The sequence below is a fragment of the Podarcis tiliguerta genome (assembly GCF_965153285.1).
Source record: "Podarcis tiliguerta genome assembly, chromosome: 2".
Taxonomy (NCBI): domain Eukaryota; kingdom Metazoa; phylum Chordata; class Lepidosauria; order Squamata; family Lacertidae; genus Podarcis; species Podarcis tiliguerta.
In genome coordinates, this window is record NC_139535.1 from 99,025,449 (window position 1) to 99,052,791 (window position 27,343).

General features: G+C 44.8%; 1 protein-coding gene across 4 annotated transcripts in view; it reads right to left on the minus strand.

The window, feature by feature from the left end:
* Positions 1-27,343, minus strand: part of AXIN2 (axin 2) — a 79,331-nt gene that overhangs the window by 44,652 nt on the left and 7,336 nt on the right. Inside the window, exons 1-2 of one of the 4 annotated variants that reach the window (XM_083427403.1) lie at positions 3,417-4,122; positions 234-1,183 (exon numbers count right to left, since the gene is read on the minus strand). In XM_083427403.1, the coding sequence (XP_083283529.1) occupies positions 234-1,057 (824 nt within the window). In that variant the 5' untranslated portion in view covers positions 1,058-1,183; positions 3,417-4,122. Of the gene's footprint in view, positions 1-233; positions 1,184-2,452; positions 2,983-3,069; positions 3,254-3,416; positions 4,123-27,343 lie in introns of those variants that run through there. The other 3 variants (XM_083427406.1, XM_083427405.1, XM_083427404.1) reach the window with 3 other exon arrangements.

Below are 27,343 nucleotides of genomic sequence, written 5' to 3' on the forward strand. Positions count from 1 at the left end.
GAACTGGTGGGTCTTAAGAACCACAATGTACTGCTTTCTTTATTATGGAGAAAGACAGCCCTCCCCACCAAGCCAGAAATAAATGCCAAGTTGTTAAGGTTCATTAAAAAAAAAAAAGTATCTTTGCCAAAATCTACTCCAAAGGACAAGCATGTGCACATATACCCACTTTGCAAGATTTGTTTAAAGGAGCAACAGACTCTCAAAAAGTCATTCAAAGCAAGTTATCTTACCTGAACCCATTCTCCACAGTTTCTGTAGCCCGGACACTTGCTGTAGCCCTCAATGCCTTACTGGATAGCCCTAGCACGGATGGCAAAAGTTTGTTCTTAAAGTCTGCACAGCTCCACTCCTCTTCTTCATTCAAGGTAGGGAGATAGCCACAGTCAACTTTTAAGCTCCCCAGTCCATTGCTGTTAATGTAAGCAGGATTTTCTCCCCCACTCCTTACATATTCGAGGTATATCTCAGAAGTTAAAAACATCTGGTAAGCATTTTCCTCCATCACTGTCTGAATCTCAGTCTGTGCCTGATCAAACATTATAGAATCGATCTGCTGCTTCTTGATATTATCCCTTATGTAGGTCTTAGTGGCAGGCTTGAGCTGTTTGGAGACAATGCTGTTGTTCTCAATGTACCGTTTGTATATAGCTTTGGCTACTCGTAAAGTTTTGGTATCCTTAAGGTCCATCTGCCTGAAGCCATTGCAGGCAAACCAGAAGTCCAAAGTATCCACACATTTTTCTCTTTCCAGGAAGGTCCGGAAGAGATAGGCACCATCTTGATCCCCCAGTAAGGAATGCAAGGATTTGGTCCATCGTGCTAGAGGAGAGTCTGGGAATGCGCTGCCTTCTGGCTCCCCAAGGCCATCTTCATTTCTCCTTGGCGTGGAAGAAACTGACATGGCCTTGAAGCTTTGGTTTTTCATGGCAAACAAAGTGGCAGCCAGGTGGCATGGTGTCTCTCCTTCTTCCCCTGGAACAGGGGGGCGTGGGGCATCTTCTCTGAAGCTGCTGCTGGGGTCTGGGAGGTGAGTCAGCAATGCTGCGCTGCTCATGGTTCCGGGAGTCCCTTCTGGCAGGACTTTTTCTTTTTAAGTTCCTCAGTAATCTGTATGTGTGTTGTCTCTCTCCCTCTCTCTTTTCTTCCTCAAGTCAGCAGGGGATTCTTCAGAGTCTTCTCTCTTGAAGGGGAAAAAAAAAGGAAAAGAAAGAGGGGGGGAAGTATTGATCTAATCAAAACCAGATCCACCCAACATCAAAGACAAAAAGTAAACAGGCTTTTCAACTCTTCACATTAAAATAAAGAGGCAACCGCAGCTATCTGCAGTGCTAATCAAAAGTATCAGATACGCTTTTCAAAGAGGAAGATTGAACTCTGGGCACACTTTTAACTTTGGTGTGGAGGGAGCAAAAGGAGTGGGGCGGAGGCAAAAACAAAAATGAAGTCTTAATTATTGCATTGCCTATAAAATCAAAACACGCAAAAGAAAAGAAAAGAAAACCCCCCTGTGAACCTTTCCCTCCTACTAATGATAACATCTGAGAAGTCCCAGGAACAATACTGGATCCCTTGTGTTGTTAAACCTATTTTGTGTGCAAGCGCACACACACACACACACACACACACAAATCCTTCAAAATTTTGCCTCCCTCTCTTTCTTCAGTAGATAACTCAAAGCAAAGAACAAAACGTGCTTTCCTCAGCATCTGGTTTCCATTTCTCTGCCCCCCCTCCTCCAAAACCCTTCAACTCCTTAAACATTTAGATTATGATCACCAGAAACCCTTCTAAGCACAATACTGGATGCTCCTCTGAAAAAAACAAATGGCATATTGAGAAAGTGTTTAAAAGAAAATGGGGGGGGGGGGAGAGAGAGAATCTCGACCACAGTAGTGTTTTAGTTTAAAAACTAGGTCTGTCTGACTCATTTCTGATCAGTTGCCTACAGCCTTCAAAGGCATCTCATGGACTTGCTTAAGTTATACCATTCACATGTTAAAGACATCCACATGTTTAAAAACTTCCAACCACTTGGAAGCAAAGGATTCCAATTCTCCCTCCCCACCACCACCTCCCTTGCTCGGGTTGTCATGCACTTTTTCTTCTCAAACTTAGCCAGTTTCCACCATTAAAGATGGATTAATAAGATCTTGAGAAGTTTTGTGGCTTCTTCCAAACATCCTTCCTTAGTTCACTCGGGAGAAAATGGGATTGCAAAGACTTCAACCAGTTTATTTAAACACACACACACAAAACCAACCAACATCCAATTTTAAAAAGTTGGTTTATGGAGTTATGTGAAGAGTTCAGAACTACTCATAAGATGACATTTCTCCACACCACCACCTCACGACAGGAGTGGAGATTTTAAACGCCTGCTTGCCTTTACAACAAACAAATACAAACTACTGCCAAGAAAGTAATTTTCCCCCTCTCTCCTGTAATGTACCTGAACGCGTGCAGAAATTCCAAGCCCGGCTGCTATATTCTCCAGCTCCCCCCATCAAAGAGAGTGAGCGAGTAAGAGGGCGACTGGTGGGGGGAGGATTTAAAAGAAGACATTGTAGTCCAGCGAGCTGCTAAAATGCAACCCTTAAGAGGGGGGTAAAAATAAAAGAGGGGGGTGGTAAGTAACCCTCCAGAAATGGCGACTGACTGGAGGGGAGAGGGGGGTGGAAAGGCCGAGAGATCTCAGGAACCGAGAAGAGGAATTGGGAGGCTGAAGGTGGGGAGAGCAGGGGGGAGAAGAGAGCGAGAAAGCCACAGAGACGTCTTAAGCCAGTTGCTTTCTCCGAGCCCTGTGCAACAACTGACCCCGAAGTAAGCCTGCAGCGCCTCTTTGGAGTTCGCAGGGGGTGCCGAGAGAAGTGGGAGGGGTGTAAAGGAAGAGTTGGGGGGGGGGGGAGAGGGAGAAGAGGCAGGGAGTCCTCGCATCCTCGCTGCATCCCTGCCTCCCCGGCACATAAAAAAATGCACATCCTTGATCTCGACCTCCTTTCCCAATCGGAAAAGTCCAAATCTGAAAATGGACCCTTCTTTTCCCCCACACCCACGCACCCACCTTACCGGGATATCTGCAATTGGGGTGCGTTGGTTGGAGGTGGGGGGGGGGGGGCTTGTCCTGTGCAAGACCCCACTCCTTCCCCAGATCTCTCCCGTCTCTCGAACACACACAAATGCAACATACACACCTCTGCTGTTTATTATTGTTCGCGTACAAAACCCTCGCCTATCGCCTCAACCGAGCCCTGCCTGCTCATAACTAACGCATAAATAGCTTTCCTTAACAACTTCAAAGCTCAAGCCAAGAGGACATCAAAGCGATCGGGAGAAAGCGGGCGCGCGGGGGGGGGGGAATAGAGAAACAGGCAAGCAGGCAGCTGGGGAATCGCGTACATTCTTGTGCAACTTACCATTGATCCAGTAGTTTTTAGTGGGTCCTTTTCCCCTTCTCTCTTCTCCTTCTCTTTTTCTTTTCCCGCCCCCTCCGTAAACGGGCGCTCGGTATTTCCTTTAAAAAAAAACCCACCTCCTTTAGCCTTCCCACCCCCCCTTCTCTCTCTCTCTCTCCCTTTACAGAATGAAGAAAAGTAATCCGCAGCGTTGCGCCGATTCCCCCTATATTTTCATCACCCGCCTCCTCTCATGCTTCATAATAGCATCTGAGAGTTTAAAAGGGGGGGAGCGGAGGGGGGGGGAGAGAGAGAGCAGGACATTGCACGCGAAACGTATCAGCGGAGAGAGGGAGAGAGGACTTTCAGCATGATCCTCTCCCTTCCTTCACGCCCCGCTTCTTCTTTAAGCCGAAAGGAAAAGGGAGAGGGGAAAAAAATAAATATATATATATATATATCAAAAGACCTGATCCCTCCCCCACTTCTCCTGACCCCCCACCCGCCCCCCTTCTTTCAACTCAGGTCCTGTTTCAAGCAGTCATTCCATGCACCAAATGTCCTCCGGGCTATTCCAACAAACACTGAGCTGTGGGTTTAACTGTGCACATCAAAGTGAACAACCGAGAGAACGGTCCTGTAAGGGAGATAAGCGTCCTTTTTTTCCGGCAACACCTTCCGCCTTAAAATAAAATAAAATATATGTGTGTGCGTGTCTCTATCTCTGTGTGTGTGCATCTGTAAAGGTATACAGTTCTTACTATCGCAAGATCAACCGGCATTACGTACTGGCGTTGCTCGGCAGCTACAGGGACTAATTATTCCCCCACACTTTGGATGGTTTTTCTTTCTTTCTTTTTTATTTCACTCCGAAGCGCTTAGATTTTTATTATTATTATTATTATTGCTTCTTGAGTTGCTACCAAGTTGCCAGGACCTTATCAAAGGGAAACAATCTCTAGCCAACTCCCCCAGGCTTTGGAACGTCAGAAGTAAGTGATCCTGCCGCCCCAATCGTATTATCCCTGCAATTCTCTCAGTGCTGCAGGAACCTTAAAGGGACAGGCAACATTCCCTCCTCCCGGTTCTGCCAGCTACACTCCCTTGCCTTTAACCCGTTCGTTGCTCAATCAACTTAGCCCTTTCTTTGCAAACTATCCTTCCCCCCCCCCCACACACACCTCCAACACACCGCCCCTCCTTCACCCCATGAGATAAATATCAATTGCTGTTTGAACTCTCTTCCTTTTATTTTCCCATACAATGCAGAGCAACTGCTGTATTGCTCTTTTGGAGAGGTGGCGGGCGGCGCGCGGGGGGGGGGGACGGGGAGAGGAGGGAGGATGGAATGATCAACTTTAGTAGTGCAAGACTGTGATATCATTTTGCGGTAGAGTCCCCCACCCCACCCCACTCCCGCGCGCTCCCCCCCCCCCCACTGCCTTTTCTTCTTCTTTAAAGTTTCATGTTAGAAGAAAATTGGCCTTTTCCTTTTCCTTTCTTTTTTATTCTGCATCTTAACTAAACAATATCTGATTGTAATATAACTGGCACACCAACAAAACTCTGTTCCCCCACCCCCCATATGTTAAATATTAAACAGACACGGAATGCTTTAGAAAAGACTTTAGACAAAAGGTTCTAATTAGAGATTGGATCTGGCGTGCAGGTTTCGGGCCAATCCACCTCCCTTCCCCCACTACACTCAGTCCCCTTATGAAGTCTGGGTCTGTTGTCTTTTAGAGCTTTTTCGGGTTTTTTAAATTTTATTTTACGGGCAGCCTCGGAACACGGAAATCCAAAACCTCTGAACTTTATGGAAGTTCCAGTGCCATAATGCATCTGAACTCAGCGGTTCCAGTCTGTTTTTCCTCTTCGTTTAATTTACTCCTTTATGCGCGCGCAGGGGTGCGAAAGAGGCGCGCGGCCACACACGCGCACACACATACCGTATACACACACTTTTCTTGTCTTCATCTATTCTACGTGCTTATTTTTAAGGGATTTAATTTTTTAATTACATTTACAAAACAAGCAAGACTAATACGCATGAATAAAACTTGGCCACCGGGGTATTCTCTTCCCACCCCCCTCAATAGTAGAAAGATGGTCTTTAATCACATTACTATAATTAGTTTTTATCATACAGCCCAGAGACCCAGCCCATTGTGCTAGGAGCTGTACAAAAACAGGGGGAACCACAGGACCTTTTTTTCTCTCTCTAAGGGAAGGTACCATAAAAAATCTAGGTGGTTTGCAGCCTGATCCTCAGTCCCACTACAGCCGAATGGAATTACTCCCAAGTAAATGTGCCTGGATTATTGCCACAGGGCAATTAAATGAAAACCATGCACACATTTTTTGGAAGGAAGTGCGGCTAGATGAAGTGGACCTTTTGTGCATCTTTGCTAATTTCTTAGGATAATTATCATTAAATGCAAGGTACAGTGGTACCCCGGGTTAAGAACGTAATTCGTTCCGGAGGTCCGTTCTTAACCTGAAACTGTTCTTAACCTGAAGCACCACTTTAGCTAATGGGGCCTCCCGCTGCCACTGCTGCGTGATTTCTGTTCTCATCCTGAAGCAAAGTTCTTAACCCGAGGTACTATTTCTGGGTTAGCGGAGTCTGTAACCTGAAGCGTCTGTAACCCGAGGTACACATCCACATCATACATTTAAATGCACGTGGTTTCTCCCAGGGAATCCTGGAAGCTTTGGTTTGTAAAGGGTGCTGTAGGTCTGTGAGGGAGTAGACTCCCAGGATTCTTTGCGGGAAGCCATGAGCCTTGAATGTACAATGTGAATGTGTCTCATGGCTCTTTGAACATGGAGCACTGATTCACCTTTCTGTTTCATTGCCACTACAGTGGTACCTCGGGTTACATAGGCTTCAGGTTACAGACTCCGCTAACCCAGAAATAGTACCTCAGGTTAAGAACTTTGCTTCAGGATGAGAACAGAAATCGTGCAGTGGCAGCAGGAGGCCCCATTAGCTAAAGTAGTGCGTCAGGTTAAGAACAGTTTCAGGTTAAGAACAGACCTCCAGAACGAATTAAGTTCTTAACCCAAGGTACCACTGTATATGGGCATCAACTTCGTTCTGTGAGATTTACAGCTGTGGTCTATGCTAGCAGCTTACAGGGCAAGAGGAAGCATTACCCAGGCATCATGGCTGGTTCCATCCCTCGGATCCCCATTGGCTGGGCAGGGAAGGCAAGGCAGGATGCCTAGGAGACAGTATTAAGCAGGCTATTCCCCTGTTGTTGGAGGATGTTTGGCCATTGTCTTGGAAGCTCTTCGAGGACATATGTATGTGGGGGTTTTGAGCATCCTTGTGAAATGTGTCACCAGATCTAAACGACAACCACCACCCTGTGTCCCAGCTATTTACTCAGAGGTAAATGTGCACAAGATCTGTGAATGCATACCCTCCAACATTTCTCCAATGAAAATAGGGACATCCTAAATAATAATAATAATAATAATAATAATAATAATAGAACAGTAATTTTATTATGAATACCCCTCCCATCTGACTGGGTGGTGGCTTCCAACATATATAAAAACGTAATAAAACATTAAATATTAAGAAACTTCCCTATATAGGGCTATATAGATGTCTTCTAAAGGTTGTATAGTTACTTATCTCCTTGGCTTTGGGGTCTCATACCCTCCAACATTTCTCCAATGAAAATAGGGATGTGCTTAGGAAAAGCGGGACATTCTGGGATCAAATCAGAAATCGGGATGGCTTCTGTAAATCTGGGACTGTCCCTGGAAAATAGGGGCACTTGGGAGGGTCTGTGAATGACTCAGATGTAAGTTTATCTGTGTTATTTTCTTATGGTTTATTTTCATAAGTGCAGATGGGGATGCAATTCCAAAGCACAATTCTAGTATCCAGGCTTTACGTGTCCCAAATACATTCATATAAATGAGCTTATGTGTGTCTAAGTGACCTAAATGGCCATAGTCTTACTAAGACCAAAGGCATCCCTTAAGAGCAGCACTCTTACAGGCTAATGCAAGAACAACAACTCCATCAACGCATCACGTGGCTCTGTGTCAGATTCGGCTACCTTTTTGTGTGAATGCAATTTATGTTAAGTCCCTTAGAAATACACTAAGAACGCATGCAGCCTATAATTAGCCCTCCAGACCAACTTTTATAATTACAAACATTCATTTATTTTGCTATTGGACGCATTTCATGCAGCAACCCACAACGCAAGCAGCAATCGTGTAGAATGGCTCAACCAGGCCATTGTCGCAGCTCTTGGCCAGATACAAACACTGACTCGCCAATAAAGACAAGTGAAGAACGTTTTGGATTCTAAAAATATAGGGGCGAGAGATTTCTTCTGGAATACTTTTTTAAAAAATCCCATTTCCTTACTATGCATTAACTTGGGCCAATGGTACAAACTTGAATAAAATATTGGGGGGACCAATATTTTACAAACTTGAATAAAATATTGGGGGGATCACATGATTCAGCATGCACACACCATTTGAAGGACAAAGCCCATCAAAGGGGGGGAGGGCAGGCCCTCAAATACTTTATCGGGGGGCAAAATGTACCTCAGCCCCTAGAAGTTGGCTTGGGCCAAATCCTGACTAAGGTTTAAATAAAATTCAAATAATTTAACCAACTTGATGTTGATTTCAATCATATACAGTGGTACCTCAGGTTAAGTACTTAATTCATTCTAGAGGTCCGTTTTTAACCTGAAACTGTTCTTAACCTGAAGCACCACTTTAGCTAATGGGGCCTCCTGCTGCTGCCGCGCTGCCGGAGCAAGATTTCTGTTCTCATCCTGAAGCAAAGTTCTTAACCTGAAGCACTATTTCTGGGTTAGTGGAGTCTGTAACCTGAAGCGTATGTAACCTGAAACGTATGTAACCCGAGGTACCACTGTACACCAAAATGGTAAAATAGATTTACACATGTCGGGGCTGCGAGTGGGGCATCTGACGGCTGGCGACAATGTCAGAGGTGTCTGCGATACCTGGCGCCTAGAACTAGGTGTCTTTGGAGTAAATGACAGCGATGGGGAAGGTGTCTTGACATTCCCAGACCAAAACTCGCAGATAGGAGAAAGGCCCTGTCATAGCTGTTCTCCCAGCCTCGGATATTTTGCCAGATTGAAAGATCTGGAGGCAAGGGAAAGGAGACTTCTGTTTACACACCGCCCCGTTCCCAATCTGATTCGATTGTGGGAAGACTCGCATCCAGGTACACGCATGCCTAGAGCACTGCAGCCATACTCCACCCCTTCGCCTGCCGCGGAAGGAAAGGTGCCGCGCGCTGCCTCCCAAACTGCAGCTTGCGTGCCAAACGCAAGCACCTCCCGCCGCCCCATCGAGGGAGCCACAGATCACCGCGTTTGGCAACTCGGCCGCTCTCTCGCACCCCAAGCCGCGCCGATGGGTGTCGCCCAGGCACCTCCCATTGGCCCTTCAGCTAGCTCTTACTCCCCAGCCGGGATCCTCTGATTGGACAGCCAGGTGGCGGGGAGGCGGCGGCGGACGCACATGCTTACGATTGATACATTAGCAGAGCGCGCGAAGGAGGTGCCGCCCCGCGCTCTCCCTTTATTAATGAATGCTCCGCTCCGCTCTCGGGTGGGCGGGCACATCGGCCATTGTCACAGAGGATGGGCGGGGCTTGAGCGGGTTTGATACTATAGCTTCGACGGGACTCCCGCCTTCGCTTAGGCGAGCTTAAAAAACGCAGGAGGCGCCACGAGGCTCTCTGCAGAGCGAGGGGGATGGGGGCGCATCCTTTTGAAAATGAAGAATCTCGAAGCGGAAATGAACAAAGTTTTGCTGGCTTAGCAGCGCTTGCGTGCAAAACTTGCCCCGCACCACATTTCCACTTAAAAACAGCCGCATAGGATAACGCGCATGTATTATCGAGGGTCATTTTTAAAAGCTCTTTCAAAGTACAAAGTAAAGTATTACTTGGATGCTTTATCGTGAAGGGTGCATGAGCACACTTCGTAGGCAACATTTTTCCAGTTCCTTAAAGGTAAAGGGACCCCTGACCATTAGGTCCAGTTGTGGCCGACTCTGGGGTTACAGCGCTCATCTCGCTTTATTGGCCGAGGGAGCCGGCGTACAGCTTCCGGGTCATGTGGCCAACATGATTAAGCCGCTTCTGGCGAACCAGAGCAGCGCACGGAAATGCCATTTACCTTCCCGCCAGAGCAGTACCTATTTATCTACTTGCACTTTGACGTGCTTTTGAACTGCTAGGTTGGCAGGAGCAGGGACCGAGCAACAGCCGCGGGGATTCGAACCGCTGACCTTCTGATCAGCAAGCCCTAGACTCAGTGGTTTAACCCACAGCGCCACCCGCATCCAGTTCCTTACATATGTTCAAACGAATGGATTGACGAAGGGGGAGACGGGAGTGCAACCGACTGTTCATTTGCATGTGAGCAAAGTTCCCTGGCTGCACAGGGGGTTGGCTTGGCTGCATCCATAGGAGCATGGCACTTAGTTGTGATCAGTCACAAGGGTCCGGGGGGGGGGGTAGCCAACATGGTGCCCTCCAGATGTTTTGGACTGCAACCTCTGTCAGCCCCAGCCAGCTGGGGCTGGGCCAATGGCCAAGGATGATGGGAGTCTGCATCATCTGAAAAGCACAATTGGAAATTGTCTACCCTGATCTAATGCTGAATGGTGGGAGACTCGAGGCAGACAAAAGGAAGTACTCTGTCCTCACAGTCAGATGTGCTGACCTTTAGTCAAAATGTTGGTGTTGACCTTTAAACCCCTAAATGGCTTTGGCACTCTGTACCTGAAGGAGCGTCTCCACCCCCATCATTCAGCCCGAACACTGAGATCCATTTCCAAGGGCCTTCTGGCTGCTCCCTCACTGCGAGAAGTGAAGTTATGGGGAACCAGCAAGAAGGCCTTCTTGGCAGTGGTGCCATTTCTGTGGAACGCCTTCCCATCAGATGTCAAGGAGATAAAGAACTACACAGTCATCTGAAGGCAGCCCTGTATTGGGAAGTTTTTAATGTTTTGTTATGTTTTTATATGTGTTGGAAGCTTCCCAGAGTGGCTGGGGCAACCCAGACGGGTGGGGTATAGATATTATCATTATCATCACTACTACTACTTGCTAGTGTGCTGAACTGGTGTTCAGTTTTTCAGTAACATCAGTTGGGCTTGGTAGCATGTTTTTATTGTAACCCGTGCTGGGATTTCTTTGTTAACCTCTGGAGAATCACGATCCACAGGACTCATGTCACTTCAGCACTGCATAGTCTACACAGGTTTTCTAATTTAAAGGTTCCACTTTGGATTTCTATAATCCTAAACAGGCCACCCACAAGGATCAGCTTGGATAGCTCAGTTGGTTAGAGTGTGGTGCTGATAATGCCAAGGTTGCAGGTTTGATGCCTGCAAGGGACAGTTGCATTGCAGGGGGTTGGACTAGGCTAGAGGATCCTCAGGGTCTCTTCCAACTCTACGATTCTATGATCTATGAACCACATTTCTTCCTCTGCATGACTGCAATTGTTAAGGCCGACTGAAGGTACCACAGTTATGGCATTATTCATGCATGCAAACCATGTGACAAGAGCATTCGCATAGGCCTGCTTGGTGGCTGCTCCACAACTGGACCTCCCTCCCTGCAGAAGTCCTGCAAGACACAAAAGCACTCCAAGGGAAGCCTCACACATCTTTCCAAGTAAGTTTCCTTCTCATTTGCCAGTGTGGTGTAGACTGTGTAAACACAAAGCCTTTGAAATGCACAGGGGTCATTTTTCCCTCCACAGGGCGCTTTTTGTACTATAGTAGATCCCTTGTGGTCTGTGGGAGAGTTTAACAGTGAGGATGACTGCTATGGTTGGAGATGAAACAAAACAACGGATTGAGCTGAAAAGGGTAAACACAACAGGGGTATCCCAGATGCTTTATAGAGACCATTTCGTGATGCTGTCTCTGCGTAACCTCTTCCCGTCTTTGCCAGTTTGGATCAACATCAACTCTTACCAACAAAACCATACAATAATTTGTAACGCTTGGGGCATGTGCACTGCTAAAAGCTAGGCTGATGGACTAGATAAGGAAATGCAGGAACAAGTAGCCCTTTCATGCTTTCCTTCATGCTTGAAAGTCAAGAGTTTCCTAAATTTCATCATCTCTGTAATTACACATAGATGCCCTTCTTGTTAGGCCTAGGGGGAAGCCGATGGACACGTAGCTTGTACAAGCAGCATGGAAGTTGGATATCTTTGAATTTCCATCCGATTCTCCAGTCTGCCAATGGAAATGAATTCCCAGATCGAGCAGATGGCAAAATTAACAATTCATATTTTGCTTCTTTGCCTGTCACCTATTCATTAAGGCAGCGAAAGTGATACAAGGCAGCAACTCAAAACCTAAAACTGACCCAAATAACCTTGCCCCACTCTCCCAATGGTACACCCTCAGTTTACTGTTGCTGTTACACACGACGTACACACGTCTTATGTGTGAGTTTCTGCTTATCATCCAAAAGCAATAGTTGGGGGGGGGGGCGCTCACTGTCCAAAAAGCAACCGAAAGTAAAGCAGAATCAAAGAAGGAAATGATTCCGAAATGTCTGATTCAGAAGCCAATGCAGAAAATAATATGCAAGAAACTTTTGGGTGAAGTCAGACATATAAAAAGAGCACACAGCATGTTCCTCTGCGGTGGGATAAGACCGGTTTCCTTCCCAGTTTGCTACTGACGTGACTGATAAGCATATCAGTGAATTAACACACTGATTTTACTGCCTCTGCCCACCACCCTCTAACTTTTTAAAAAATAAAAATTAAACATGGCTGGATGAATGCTCTATCTTCTCTTTCATTCCCATATAAATTAGAGAAGAAACTATTTTTATAATGCAGATCTGCACTGGGGATTGTGGGGTGTTTCTGATGATATGATAGGAATCATAGAATTGTAGAGTTGGATGGGACTACGTGGGTCATCTGGTCTAACCTCCTTGCAATGCAGATGAATCTTTTGCCCAACGTGGGGCTCAAGCCCATATCCCTGAGATTAAGAGTTTCATGTTGTACTGGCATAGGAAGTTGCTTTCTACTGAGACAAAACTATTGGTGCATTCAGCTCAATGTTGTAAACCAGGCATGTCCAAAGTCCACTTCAGGGGCCTAATCTGGCCCGTTGGTTGGTTTAATCCGGCCCCTGTGGCAGTTTATTTCCTGGGGTAAAATCCTAAAAAAAACCTCAACAACTTCAATCCTAAAAAAGTCAACAACTTTGGTTGGCCCTTCGGTCGCCCCCCACGGCCCTTCACTTCATCAAATCTGGCCCTCTTTGAAAAAAGTTTGGACACCACTGAATGTAAACACTGGCTGGCAGTGCTTCTCCAGGATTTGAGACAGGGATCTTCCCTAACCCTAATTGCTGCTGCCTGGGTGCTGGAAGAAAGAAATACTTCCTCCATGTTGGGAGGCCCATTTCTACCTGGCCCTAGGGGCAGGGCCTAGACTCACCCTGAACAGCTAAAAAAGGCTCCTGGGAGGCAGGAGGGACATTGCTGGAATAACTCTTAGTTTGCGCCAACTGGCTAAAATGTTTCTAAAATGTTTTAAATGGCACTAATTTTGGTTATTCTGTCTTGTTTTTTGTCGGGTTGGTGTTGGTTAACTGTTTAGTTGGTCTGGTGGTTATTTTAATTTGGGCATAACTTTAAACTGTTTGTTGTTGTTATCGATTTCTGTTGATTTATTGGTTTGTTTGTTGCTTATATAGGATTTTTTTTTAATGTTTGGTGTTTTGTTGTATTTGTTTTATATATATATATATATATATATATATATATATATATATATATATGTTGTAAGCCACCCAGAGTGGTAAGGGAAACCCAGCCAGATGGGTGAGATATAAATTAAAATGAAATAAATAAATAAATAAAATTAATAACTGGAGATGCCATGGATTGAATCCAGGGATCTTCTGTTTGCGAAGAGGATGCTTCCAGAGTGGCCCCACTGCTCTAAAACACTATACAGTGGTACCTCTATTTACGTTCACCTCCGGTTACGTATCCTTCGGGATATGTATGCGGCAAACCCAGAAGTATTTTTCCGGGTTTCGCTGCGTGCGCATGCACAGAAGCACTCTACCGAGCTGCACACATGCGCAAAAGCAGTGCCTCCTTGGGATCCGACCGGAGGTCTGGAATGGATCCCATCCACAACCGGAGGTACTACTGCATCTGCCTTCGCCCTTTAAAGTTCAAATGAGCTTATGCTCAATGCTACAGTGGAAGTCAAGGTCCTTTTCATTTCATTTCATTGGACTTTTGCAGGCGACATTCTCTCAAGATCGCACCCAGTTATGAGAGAGGTTCATAAGGGAGGGAGTGGGGGACACACACAGAGCCATTTAGCACAGCCCTGGTCTGGTGAATTGCAGAATTATCACCTGGGGAATCCCCCATCTGGCTTGGGGGGCCACTAGCAAATCAGCAAGTCAGTAGCACAGCTAGTTTAAAAGAACATCTTATCATCTTTACCCTGGATAAATGCATGACATTACTGAAGCACCACAAAGGTGCTCTGCAACCTCTTTACCGCAAAGTGAATGTGTTACCGGAAAGTACCTGCCAGAGGTATAAATTGCAGTGGCTCTGAGAGAAGTCAAGATTTCACCCAGAATTGAAAACCTGCTATTCAGGCACAGCAACTGACACCATATACGCTGTCACACGCAATGCAAGTTGTAGCGTTCTCACCAGTGGTCACGTTGATAACAAGATCAAAGGCTTGCAACTACTTCAGCTGAAGTGATGGAACAGGTTTGATCAAAATGAAAGGAAAGCCCTGTATATAGAACACCATGAGAGGCTTGGAGCCCACATGTGAGTTAATACCTTTGAAGTTATTCTTGTTTTAATTGTAAATTGCTTCATAGGTGCATTAAACTCCTCTCAGTAGTGTTCATATGTATATGTGGATTTTATAATAAGTCAGAAGGTACGTGACAAGCCACAAAGTGAAATTAATTACAGCTCCCGGATGAGTCAATATGGCACTTTTATCAGATCAAGGAAGTGGAGGACAGAGGAAAGTAAACCTTAATAGTACAGGTATGATCTTCAGTTACCACCCTTCCATCTCTCCAGTAGATGACAAATGCTCCCTTTCATTGCTTTAGACTACACATATGCACTCAGTAAGAGATCTTATACCTCTAGCCGGAATGACTTCTTGATGACTGCTTTTTTGAATAATTAAATGGGCTTATATTTGAGATGGGACGCGGGTGGCGCTGTGGGTAAAAGCCTCAGCGCCTAGGGCTTGCCGATCAAAAGTTCGGCGGTTCGAATCCCTGCGGCGGGGTGCGCTCCCGTTGCTCGGTCCCAGCGCCTGCCAACCTAGCAGTTCGAAAGCACTCCCGGGTGCAAGTAGACAATTAGGGACTGCTTACTGGCGGGAAGGTAAATGGCGTTTCCGTGTGCTGTGCTGGCTCGCCAGATACAGCTTGTCACGCTGGCCACGTGACCCGGACGTGTCTCCGCACAGCGCTGGCCCCCGGCCTCTTAAGTGAGATGGGCGCACAACCCTAGAGTCTCTCAAGACTGGCCCGTACGGGCAGGGGTACCTTTACCTTTTTATATTTGAGATATTAGGATTGCCAATTTTTCATTGGTCTCTGCTCCTGTACCTTTAACGGTAGCTTGAGCCACTCATAGTAGCAGTTGGTAATGCTTATTCCAGGGGTGGGGAACTATTTGGCCCACAAGGCTATATCCCGCAAACCATGCCCACCTGTCAATCAGCTGGTGTCAATTGTGATATGGGCTGGTGTGTGTCAATTCTGCCTGGGCTGCAAGTGCCTATTCCGAGCAGTGAGCCTTATTCTCAGGGTACACTGCTGTTAAAGACACAGGAACAGGCTAGGACTGTTTTTTCTGGTCACTTCACAATCGTTAATAGATATGCCTACCGAAAGGATACCATCCTAAAGGTGGGGGGTGGAGACAGCGAAGGGGGAAATTAGGTTTCCACCCCTGCTGTGTTTATTATGTTGCTATACTTATGAGGAATGAAAAAGTTATCCAGAAGAAATATCCTTGAGATATAGTGTGTGGCTTGACCTAGCCTAACCAGCCTAACTCCTTAAAACAGCTCAACAACTTCAACCCTAAAACAAGCTCAACAACTTCAATCCAACTTCAAGGTCAAAAACTTTGGACAGCCCCCACGGCCCTTCACTTCATCAAATCTGGCCCTCTTTGAAAAAAATTTGGACACCATTGGCCCTAACCCTTTACTTCTGGAAAAAGTTTCACTAAATTCAGTGCAACTCCAAGTATAAGACTGCAATCCCATTTTACACACATTGATCCACTTCCTGCACTAACATCTCAAATGGCACTGCATGTTTTCATTCTCCTCTGAGCAGAATGTGCCCAAGGGCACATTCACACAAATGGCCTCTGCGCATCTCCCCACCCTCAACCTCTGATTGCCACAGGAACTCATCTGGATGGTCTTAAGGAAATACTCTGATCCCCTTAACATTCACAAAAATACTGCATCAGGCCAAGCAGTTGCCATAGCCTGTTTGCCACAGCCAGTGCACAGCCAGCTCAGCTAGGGGGAAAAGGTGTGTTGAAGCCAGGAGTGAAGATGTAGATGGGGCTGGAAGAAGGAAGCTGGAAAGGAGAGGGACTGGCCAGCAGGAGATTCCTTCCTCTTTCCTGCCTGAGCCAGGCATGTAGATCAGTAGCACAAGGGAGCTGCAGCTCTGACAGCAGGGGTGAGATAAGCAGGGAGGAGAGAATTTCCTGTGCAGGGAACTTCTTTTCCTTCCCAGTCTTCTCCTTACAGCCACCCACTTTGCTCTCAGCTTCCTTTCCTTCCCATATGTAGGTTTTGCATTTCCATCCTTTGTACATGGAGGAGAAATATGGGCCGTTCCTGCCATTTTTTTAATACAGTCAATATTTTTAAAAACAAAAGGGGGAGAGGAGATTTCATGCTACACGATGGCACATGCTTACGTTCCTCAGTATTTTAATTGTGATTTAAATGCCTGTCATTTTACTTGCTCACACTCCTTTTAAGTACCCCTGGGTTTGAGCTGATTTCCATCAGGGAAGTCATCAGACAAGATGGCACAATTTCATTTCCATGCGAGCATGCAAGCACTGCCTTTGCTATGCCAACACCAAGACAACTGCATGCATTTGCCCTAAAGTTGCCCATTATGGAGAAGATAAGACTTGCATTATAGCAATGGCTAACTGGAGCGGCCTTGTAAAGGTGATACAGAGTTGATTGCATATCCTTCCTGCCATTTGTCTGATCAAAATTACATATGCACACCAACCAAGCTGTTTTCTCACCTTTGCAGGTGGAAAAGGTACCGTCCTCTGTCTCTGTGTGTGTGTGAGAGAGAGAGAGAGAGGAAGAGAGGTTTTTTGTTTAGAGGACACACAGAAGGAAAGGAAGATGTAATACAGAACCATCTCTTGCTGTTCTCCTGTTGCCATTGGCAGCAGTTTAGGCTACTTTATTTGCAAAAAAGAGGGGAAATAAGGTAGTTTAGCCTCTAGGCTCCCAAGTAAAAAGCTATGAACGAAACCTTTGAGAGAGCCAGCAGCAGGTAATAGAAAACTTTCTTCTAGCTGACCAGTTCTCTTCTTCCTGCCCCAAGCTCACTAGCAGAGGGCACCACCAAACCCAGCAGTGTGTGTGTGTGTGAGAGAGAGAGAGAGAGAATATCAGAAGACAGCCAAAGAGGACCGGTTGCAGAGTGAAAAACACTGTCTTGTTGATTTTGTCCCCCATACCTCCCTAGTCATTCCAGATTTTGAGCACTCGAAGATCTTCAAACACAGCACCATCCAGATGAAAGGGGGCTAGGGGACCACCCTACAATGTGAGATATCTGGGAGGAAAAGAAAAACTCATTTGTAGCATAGAAGTTGAAGGGCCCCAAAGTAAGTTGAGAGATTTGCAGGCGGGTGGGAGAAAGAAGCAGAGTTTTGGTAAAGACTGGGAGGGAGATATGATGGCTCTGCAGTTTGTATGAATGGGGCACTCTTGAAAGGTGTAGAAAATGCAGGGGCCAGAGCAAGGATGCCCTGAGTATTCTGTATCTCTCACAGACAATACAATGAAGATGCTGGTTCAAATCAATTTTAGTGTCGTGAAGAATCCTAGGTCTCTGTGTGTGTGTTTTTGTGGGCATACTCTGACACTTCTCTTAAGAATTACTGACCGCTGCTCCCTCACCAAACTATTATTACCAGGGGGGGACTGCCAAAGCCATCACTATTAAGTCCCTGATCGCAGAAAGTATCTGTGTTCCCGAACTCTCTCTCTCTCTCTCTCTCTCTCTCTCTCTCTCTCTCTCTGTGTGTGTGTGTGTGTGTGTGTGAAGGTTAGACTAAACACTGAGAGCCAGGGTAGCATAGTAGCTAAGAAATTATTATTATGATGATTATTTGCATTAATTAGCCACTTTCTTCTCAAGAAGTGACTCAAAGTGACTTACAAAACAATATCGGCAAAGCAGGAAGTTTCACCTCAGTTATGAACTCACTAGATGGCAATCCTCCATTCTCTTAGCTTCACCCCTCCATCTGCAAAATGTGGATCATAATACAGATCAAAGTCACTCTAAGGTTATTCAAAGTTACTGTGAGAATTATTAAAATATTCTCCGTGTCCTTTTGACTGAACCATCCAAAAGAAAAAAAGAAAAAGGTATTCATAAGTTCACAAACTGCCAAGAAAGTTTTTAAAAACTGAGTTTCATATCTGCCTGCATTTAAGAAAACACAATTTTAATGATATTATTCATACACAGACACCCACTTATAACAAGGGGAGTGAGAAGAAGAAAAAGGATTGTGAAACAGACTTCAGTAAGAGAAGAAAACACACAATTTTACTGGATTTGAAGCCAGCCTTGTCAGCCAACACACTTTTGTTACTGGGGATGAACTCGATAAGAGATACATTTTCTCTTCCTTTTATCCTCTCAAATGTCTACACACACACACACACACACCAGTCTTTTTTACCTTGATATTTTGTTCAGCACATTCTCGCTATCGGGACATTCTTTTTCTTGGCCAGTTTTCCTTTAAGATGACATTAAAAGGGCCCTTCACCTGCACCAAATGTTTCATATCAGTTGATAAAGGACATGAAAATGATTTGCTATCGATTAACTTTTCTCAACTGCTTTTCTTCACCAAGATGGAATATGGATTGGAGAGCGGCAGAGCAGGTGATGGATTCCTAAACTGTGGAATAAGGCACAACTAACAACCATGGAAAGCACTGATGTAGCAAATGGAATACTGTACTCTAAACCGCTTCATACAACAGCTCCATAAATAGCTACTAGCCATGACGGCTGAATGCTACCCTCCAAGGTTGGAGGTAGCATGCCTGTGAGTACTCGTTGCCTGGATACAACAGCAGGAGATGTCTGTTGCCCTCCTGACCTGCTTGTGGGCTTCCCGTAGGAATCTGGCTAGCCGCTGTGGGAATCAGGATGCTAAACTAGCTGGGCTCTTCTTCCTACAGTGAGTATTATTGAAGATGGGGCACAGAGAATGGAGATCGGCTTGCGCCTCGATCCACGTTGTCATTCTAGGGAGCCCATAGCAGAGGTGTCGTTCAACCTTGGATCTTTGTGATGGGGGCAGCTCAGTTTCTTAACCTAGTGCCAGAAAGAGAAGTCACAACATCATCCACTTCACCTGCATGGCTTGTGAATATAGTTATTTCACAGCATCATGGTCCTGATCACACATAAGTAGCAATCTTACAGAAGACGTAGCTATGAGCTGCGGAGCCTCACAAGCGACTCAACAACTTTGGGCGATCTTTTCGAGTTAAATAAAATAGGGTTTGTCATATACATGGGGGGGGGCAGTTTTATACACTGAAAAATGGGGTAAATATCTTGTTGCCTGTGACAAGCAAAAATCATTTCTAGGCAACTTATACAGCTCAACTGTTGGGTACACATGTTCAACTAATAATAATAGTAGTAGTAGTAGTAGTAGTAGTAGTAGTAGTAATTTATTACTTACACCCCACCTATCTGGCTGGGCCTCCCCAGCCACTCTGGGTGGTATTCCAACAGGATAACACAATAAACACAATACAACATGTGAGCAAGTGTGCAGCTCAGCTATTTGCCCACACCGGTACACAAATTCTACACTTGTTGAATGTAATGTGTGAGCACCTCACACTGTTATCCAGTTCAAAATTTCAAAGGCAGTTTACAAAAAGGAAAAAAGAAAGACAAGGCTAAAAAACAATTGCAACAGGAACCAAAATAACCAGGGATCAAAGATGCAAAATAAAAATAAAAAGGTATTCAGCTGGCCCCTAAAATACATTTTCCCTGAGGAGAAGGTGTTATAGCTGAAAATGCCCTTCCCCTTGTAGCCTCGTAGAAGGCTATCAAACGCTACCAATGGCTACCAGCCATGTCGGCTATGTTCTGCCTCGAGAGTAATAACGCTTCTGAAGGCCAGTTGATGGGAACGACAGGACGAGAAAGTGCTCTTGGTTCTTGGGTTCTGATTGTGGGTTTCCTTCCCACATGCATATGGTTGGTCATTATGAGAATAGAGACTAGATGGGCCATTGACCTGATCCTGTAAGCTCTTCTCATGTTCTTAGCCAGCCATCTAACTTCAGGTGGAAGCACCTGGAAGTGGGTTGGGTGGGGTGGCAGGTTGATGTTGGGGAAGATGTCACCTCAGTTATCCCTGTCCCAAGCCATGTAACAAATTACTAACTTTCCTAATTATTGAGCTACTATATTTATTGAGCTGGTAACATTTTTTGTGAACCTGTTTGCAAGGTAGTTCCAGCATCGTGACATCCACCAGTTTCCATCCCATTCCACTTCTGGGTTTAGTATCTCTCCAGGCAATCATCAAGAGGAGGAGGAAGTTGCAACAGCTAAATGCTCAAGAGCAAATCTGCCTAAAAGAAGATGGAAATGGGACTGGGAGGTAAATGGGATGGCACAGGCAAAAACCTGCAGGTCAAGGGTGGTAAGGAAGCCTTAGAAACTAGAATAGGCATTTCCCAGCATGTTTAAGGAAAGTGTTCTGGGTATGAGGAACATGTTTTTTTGGAAAAGTCTGCCAGCCTGAGGGTTGCATGAATGTGGCCTGTTTTGCTAGTATATATTATTGTTGCTATTATTATTATTATTATTATTATTATTATTATTAGTGTGTGTGGAAGTCTGTGTGTCTGTGTGACAGAGAGAGAGAGAGAAATGGGCAGAATGAAATATCCGATGTATTACCAGGGCTGAGTTGGTGCAATTTGATGCTGCAGAACTGCAAATCCCTTTTGTTTTTGCTGTCTGGCTTCCATAGCTTTATAAAAAAAAGATGTTGCTTAAATCCTGGACTAAGAACGAAGTGATCTAACTGGGGGTGGCGACAGAGAGGGAAAGGAAATCCAAATGTTTTCAGTTTAACTATCAAGCATAGTTTCCAGCTAGTGTGCTCAGAACTTGAAATTAAACAAATGAAATAAACATGTTTCAGTTTTTGTTGTTGTTGGTTTCTTCTCTCTCTCTCTCTCTCATTCTCTCTTTCTCTCGCTCTTTAATGCGGGCAATGATGTGATTAACAGGAAATAAAGAAATGGAGCTTTGTACGATTTAACCCTTTGCATTCTGAAATGATTTTTCCATGTAAAAACAACAACAACAACAACAACAACAATGCACACATAGCACATAAGAGGTGCCTAACATGGAAGACAGAAAAAGTATTTCTCCTGCATTTTCATGAACTAGGTGCATCATCAATTCAGCTGTATTTTACTGACCATGGGTGCTTCCAGTCTGTCACTATTTTCAAGTTGGCTTCAGATCTCATCCTGGTAAATTCGGGTCACACAGTTAAAACTGATTTGGCCTTTCCTGGGCCGCAAATTCACTTATCTCCAAAACTGTGTTTTTTTTGTGGTAAGAAAAGTAATGGGGAAATGCAGCGTAAAGTGTGGGATTACACTAGCTTTGAGGCAATATCATCTACCCTTCCCACGAACAAGTCAGAATGAATGCTCCATAAACGGCCAATGTTGTCCAATCTCGCTGCAAACAAATTCAGGATGAGCAGGAAACAGTTTGTCTAAAAGCTCCTTATGATAGTTAAAGGCTGTTGCCTTAGTTTTGTTTGGAAGCTTAAAGAATGGTTTGGCACCATGTCTAGAACTTCCCCACTGCCTCTGCCTCTCTCTCTCTCTCTCTCTCTCTCTCATGAGGATATCCTCAACTGAGTGGCAAAATCCTCTATCTGAAGAAGTGTGCATGCACACGAAAGCGCATACCAATAACAAACTTGGTCTCTAAGGTGCTACTGGAAGGATTTTTTTTATATTTTGTTTCGACTACGGCAGACCAACACGGCTACCTACTTGTAACTAAAATCCTCTATCGTTATCCAAATGTCATGTTGGGTCTCTCACACAGGTCCCATAGAAATAACAGTTATATTTATAGACTGGAACTGGAATCAGTCCTATGGAAACTAACTTAGGAACGAGTGAGATTTGCTTCTGAATAAACCTATACAGTGGTACCTCGGGATACATACGCTTCAGGTTGCAGACTCCGCTAACCCAGAAATAGTGCTTCAGGTTAAGAATTTTGCTTCAGAATGAGAACAGAAGTCGTGCTCCGGCAGCACGGCGGCAGCAGGAGGCCCCATTAGCTAAAGTGGTGCTTCAGGTTAAGGACAGTTTCAGGTTAAGTACAGACCTCCGGAACGAATTAAGTACTTAACCTGAGGTACCACTGTATAGCTGAAGAGACACAGAGAGGGGGCATGCATAGAAACTACCCTACTGTACAAAGCAAGAGTTGCATACATTGCTCCACCCAGTTTTGTCTTAGCCCCGCCCACCATTACCACAGGGCCCTGGGAAGGATGTCCGAAAGGTTGTGTGTGTGATCTGCCTGCAAAAGTTGCATTGGCTGAATTGAATGCATCCTGATTTCTGAGCTTGCACCAAAAGCTGCATTTGTATCAGAAACTCTCTTCATTTTGCCATTTTGCCACGTTGATTTCCTGCATTTCCCAAGATCAGAAATATGTATATTGCAGCATAAATCTTCCACAGCACAAGGCAGACACAAAGTTGCACAGGCATATGTGTGTGTATGTGTGTATTCCCAAATATTTATTTTTTGAATAACCTATTCTTCAGTCTGTAACAATACTGTGTTCTTTATAGCCTGGAATGTGCCTGTGGTCTGTTGGACTCTCATGTCATCTGCATGCATGGGTAATGAAAAGACAATGGGACATTATAAATCTGCGGAATTTGTGCTAATGTCTTTAGCCATGTCTGGAGTAATAAGCAATTACGTTCACATTTTGGGTGTGCTTTTAATGAGCCTATTGTCAGCTATACAAAAGGGCTGGTTGGCTGTGAGATGACCTCAACTTGCAAGCTGGGGTTTGAACCAAATGTAACTATTTTTTTCTTTTTCGAAGTCTTCAGTACCTGTGACCAAAGAAGGTGGCTTTATTTTGGGGTGGGCGGTATTGTGTTCATTATGCTGCACTGCTATTTCAAAACTGGCTTTCTATGTACCATGGATCCAGGTGTAGCTACTTGCTATGCCGTTTCCTGCCTGCCCCTCTCCCGGAGCCCCCATTTTTCACACAAAAGCGTTTGAATGAGAAAACCATATAATGTCACAGTCAGCTCATCTAATTTCTACAATAGCAGTGGTATGCGCAGCGGTGACATGAGAATGGGACCTTTGGTCTCCTCCACTGTAGGACACCAACACTTCTCTCATGACATATGCAGGAGAAAGCTTTCATGCAGGATTAAGACAATAGAGTATTCTTTTTTCCTCCACTATTCAAGGGAGTTGCGTGCCTAGCTCTCATTAATATTACTGGAACTTGCCTGGTAAAGCCAGAGGACACACGCATAAACACATTAGTAATACACCCTTTTGAATCTCATTTTTCCCAGCTTTGTATGGCCTCAAACACTCAATTACTCTCATCCACCCATTGTTGTTGCTATTGTTATTCAGATTCTGATTGGACAGACCCTGTTACTTTCTGCAAGTAACAAACAAGCCACATGCTTGAGCGTGGATTTTTTTTAATGTCCTCCTCAGGGATGGGAGGTGGGTTTTGTGGGTTGGGGCTCTCTCCCTATTGTGAATAAGAGTGCTCAGCCTTAGCCCATGGTGCAAAACGCCACAAAACTAGCAGAAAACGTTGGCACTGGTTTGGAGTCAATCAGACAAGTTTGGATTTTTGGCATTAACTTGTGACCCCAATTTGTTTTGTCAATTACTCAGTTAGGGGTGGTGGTGACACAAAATGTGGCATTTGCAGCACAAAATTATCACAAAACCTTGGCATCAGGTTTTTTTTTGGAGGGGGGGGGAAGATCCTGAATTTCAGCGTCACAGGTTAATGAACCTCCTGTGGACCTTGGATTCAGTCAAAAAGATGTGAGACTGCAGAGTCCCTTATTCATGAGAAATTAGCCACTGATTCATAAACATAAGAGAGACCACTTTGATTATTATTCAGAGTATATTTGAGTAGCTCACCCACCTTCTTCCCATGCAGTTCCAGGACAGGTGTGAAAGAAGAGATGTGCATTTTCCCAGAGTAGGGATAGAGCATGTATCCATCTCACAGGGGTAAATGCACATGGAGACCCTACAAACGTGACCTGGGAGTAAAGGAATGGAAAACCTTTGTTTCCTTTCTGGCCTCTTCTTGGAAAATGTCTGTAATAATACTCAAAGAGCAGTTGAAAGGCAGTGTGCCCACACAACCCTCCCTTCAAGGCACAAACGGATTGTGGACCTGCTTTTCCTTTAAGAGTTGTACGGAAGGAGTTTGGACCAGCGCAGCTTGTTATGCAAAAGTGAAAAGGGCTTCGCCTATTGAAATCCTTCCTTTGTTCTATGTTACCTTCTTCTGAGCCCAATTAAAGGTATTTCAAATTTGGTAGGCCAGTGTGCAGCCCCTCCAAGTGTCCCTATTTTCTAGGGACAGCCCCAAATTTACAGAAGCCATCCCGGGTTCTGATTTGATCCCAGAATCTCCTGCGTTTCCTTGGGACGTCCCTATTTTCATCAGAGAAATGTTGGAGGATATGGAATTATGTGACCCCCCTGAGCCAAGATGATAAGGAACTACACAACCTTCACAAGACATCTGAAAGCAGCCCTGTAAAAGGGAAGTTTTTTAAATGCTTAATGTTTTAATATGTTATATATACTGGAAGCCACCCAGAGTGGCTGGGGCAACCACTCAAGTGTGTGTGTGTGTGTTTATAAATAATAAAGTTGCTGTTGTTGTATCTGACATCCCAGTTTTCATCGGAGAAATGTTGGAGGGTATGAAGGGTGTGTGTGTGTGTTTGAATAGGCCCCGTCATACCAGTCTTAGCTCTAAAACAGGGATGGGGGATCTGTCATCCACCAAATTTTGTTACATTCCAATATCCCTCAGCTATGGGCATAGCCAAGATTTATGGAAAGGGGTAGGACTTGGGGGGGCAGAACTGAGCTATCTGTGACTCGATTGGTCCGTTAAGTTAAGTTTTTAAATTTATTTACAGTGGTACCTCGGGTTAAGTACTTAATTCGTTCTGGAGGTCTGTTCTTAACCTGAAACTGTTCTTAATATGAAGCACCACTTTAGCCAATAGGGCCTCCTGCTGCTGCTGCACCGCCGAAGCACGATTTCTGTTCTCATCCTGAAGCAAAGTTCTTAACCCGAGGTACTATTTCTGGGTTAGCGGAGTCTGCAACCTGAAGCGTATGTAACCTGAAGCGTATGTAACCCGAGGTACCACTGTCCTTGATATAGGGAGGTCAGCTGCCCTCAGCTCCTGCCAGCAAGGCCAATGGTCAAGCATGATGGGAGTTGTAGTGTAACAATATCTGGGCATTCCCCTTTCCTGCGCTTTAAAAGGCAGGCAACCTGAGGACTTCCAAAAAGCATCTCAGTAGCCAGCCAGGTTTGTGCAGGAAAAAGTGACGCTTAAGGTGTCAGAGTCCCAAGGCACTCAGATTTGTAAAGGTTAGAACCAGCACCATGGTTTGGGCCTGGAAATGGAAGCCAGTGCAGCACAAAAATAATAACAACAGCTCTTAACATGAACATATTCCCTTCTTTTCTTTTCTTTTTGGTTTGCCTGTGCCTAGGGAATACATTGATCCACAGTTTCTTGAAATTTCCATGCATTTGCTGAACAGGGGAAAAGTTGAAACAAAAGTGCCAGCATAAATTATTAAATCTCCCCTTTGAAATAGTTATCGAGGGAGGTTTTTCGGGAAAGAAACATGCAAGTGAGGAGCAAAAACATTTTGGTATGTAATAATAAAGGCAAGATGGATGCCAGGCGCTCGGGAAAAGAATCCAGAAGTGGGGAAATTGAACCGAGACCGCTCTTATCCTTGGATTCCCACCAACTCTGATAAACTGTTTGCTCAGGACTGCACAACCTGTAACCCACTAAATGAAACGCAGCCCATTAGTTATGTAGTGTGACTTCTCAGGTACTTGGCATCTCCAACCCTTCTGCTTTTGGAATCCAAGGTAGCTAAATAAATCCAGAAGGCTTGTTCTGACACTACAAACTGTTTGGCTGCTGTTCGACAGTTGAACAGCCTGCCCTGAGAGGTTGTAGCCTTTCCTTCCTTGGAGGTTTTTAAGCAGATGTTGGATGGACATCTGTCATCGATGCTTTGGTTGAGATTCCTAAATTGCAGGGGGTTGGACTAAATGACCTGCAGAATCCCTTCCAACTCTACAATTCTATGGTTTTTTTCTATTCTCTTTTTAAGATTTGACACTCCTTTATTACGTAAACAGGGGAACCATCATTTTCCAGGCAACCTGGCAAATCTGGAACTAGACTGGGCAGTCAGACAACCCTGATTTCCTTTACTTGGGGGCTCTGTGATTCGAACCCCTGTGCAAACACACTCATCCTGCAAGCCCATTTTACAGTTTTGCTTTCCACCATTCGCTTTCCATCTGTCGTTATAACAGTTCCCTCTGTTTTATACGCATTAAAAAATGAAATAAAAAATATTTACCATTTAAAAAAAAAAATGTAAAGAAAAAATTGCGAAGTTAGAAGGGAACAATTCTATATGATTTTTGCATGGTGTAACCATTGAGAGTTTCTCTATTATTTCTCACTTAGATTTATATCCCACCTTCATCACTTTTTTTTGATTTGAGTGTGGGTTTACAACAATTTCAAAAGCTGTAGCAATGATTGAAACAATCTCCAAAAAAACACCCCCCCAAAACCAACATAAAGCAGCTGCCAATAACAACGAGCAAAGCTTATATCACAAAACAAGGATGCAAATATACATGGCCGATGAGTGGCGTTTTGTTTTGGCTGGCATTGGCTGATGCCTTGAGTTGAGCCTATGCAACTTGGGTCTCACCAAACCCATTCCAACTGCTATGTGTATGTCTGGCAGGGCTCACTGTGGTTTGATAAACCTCATGACTCAAAAGCGTTGCCTGAATACAGGATGGTGGGACAGCAGTCATGCCCCCATTGCTCATACATCCGCTGACCTCACTCAGTTGGTGGCTGCAAATTTGACGGTAGAATGAAAGTGGGTTTGCACACATACAGATATGTGTGTTTCACGCTATTTCTGAATGCATGTTTGCTGGGAGGACATGGAGAATGGCCATAGAAGCATTGGGCGGAAATGGGTTTTTTCTTTCTTTCCGGGAGGTGTCATCTGAAAAAGGCTTTAGACATAAAAACCTCAGGATATCTTAATGCAGCCACATATGTGGGTCAATTCCTGTGTGTTTTAAGGGTTCCACCTGCAGTCAGGTTATGGGAGAGAGGGCACTTTGTTTGAGGAACTCTCCCCCCTGGCACCTAGGC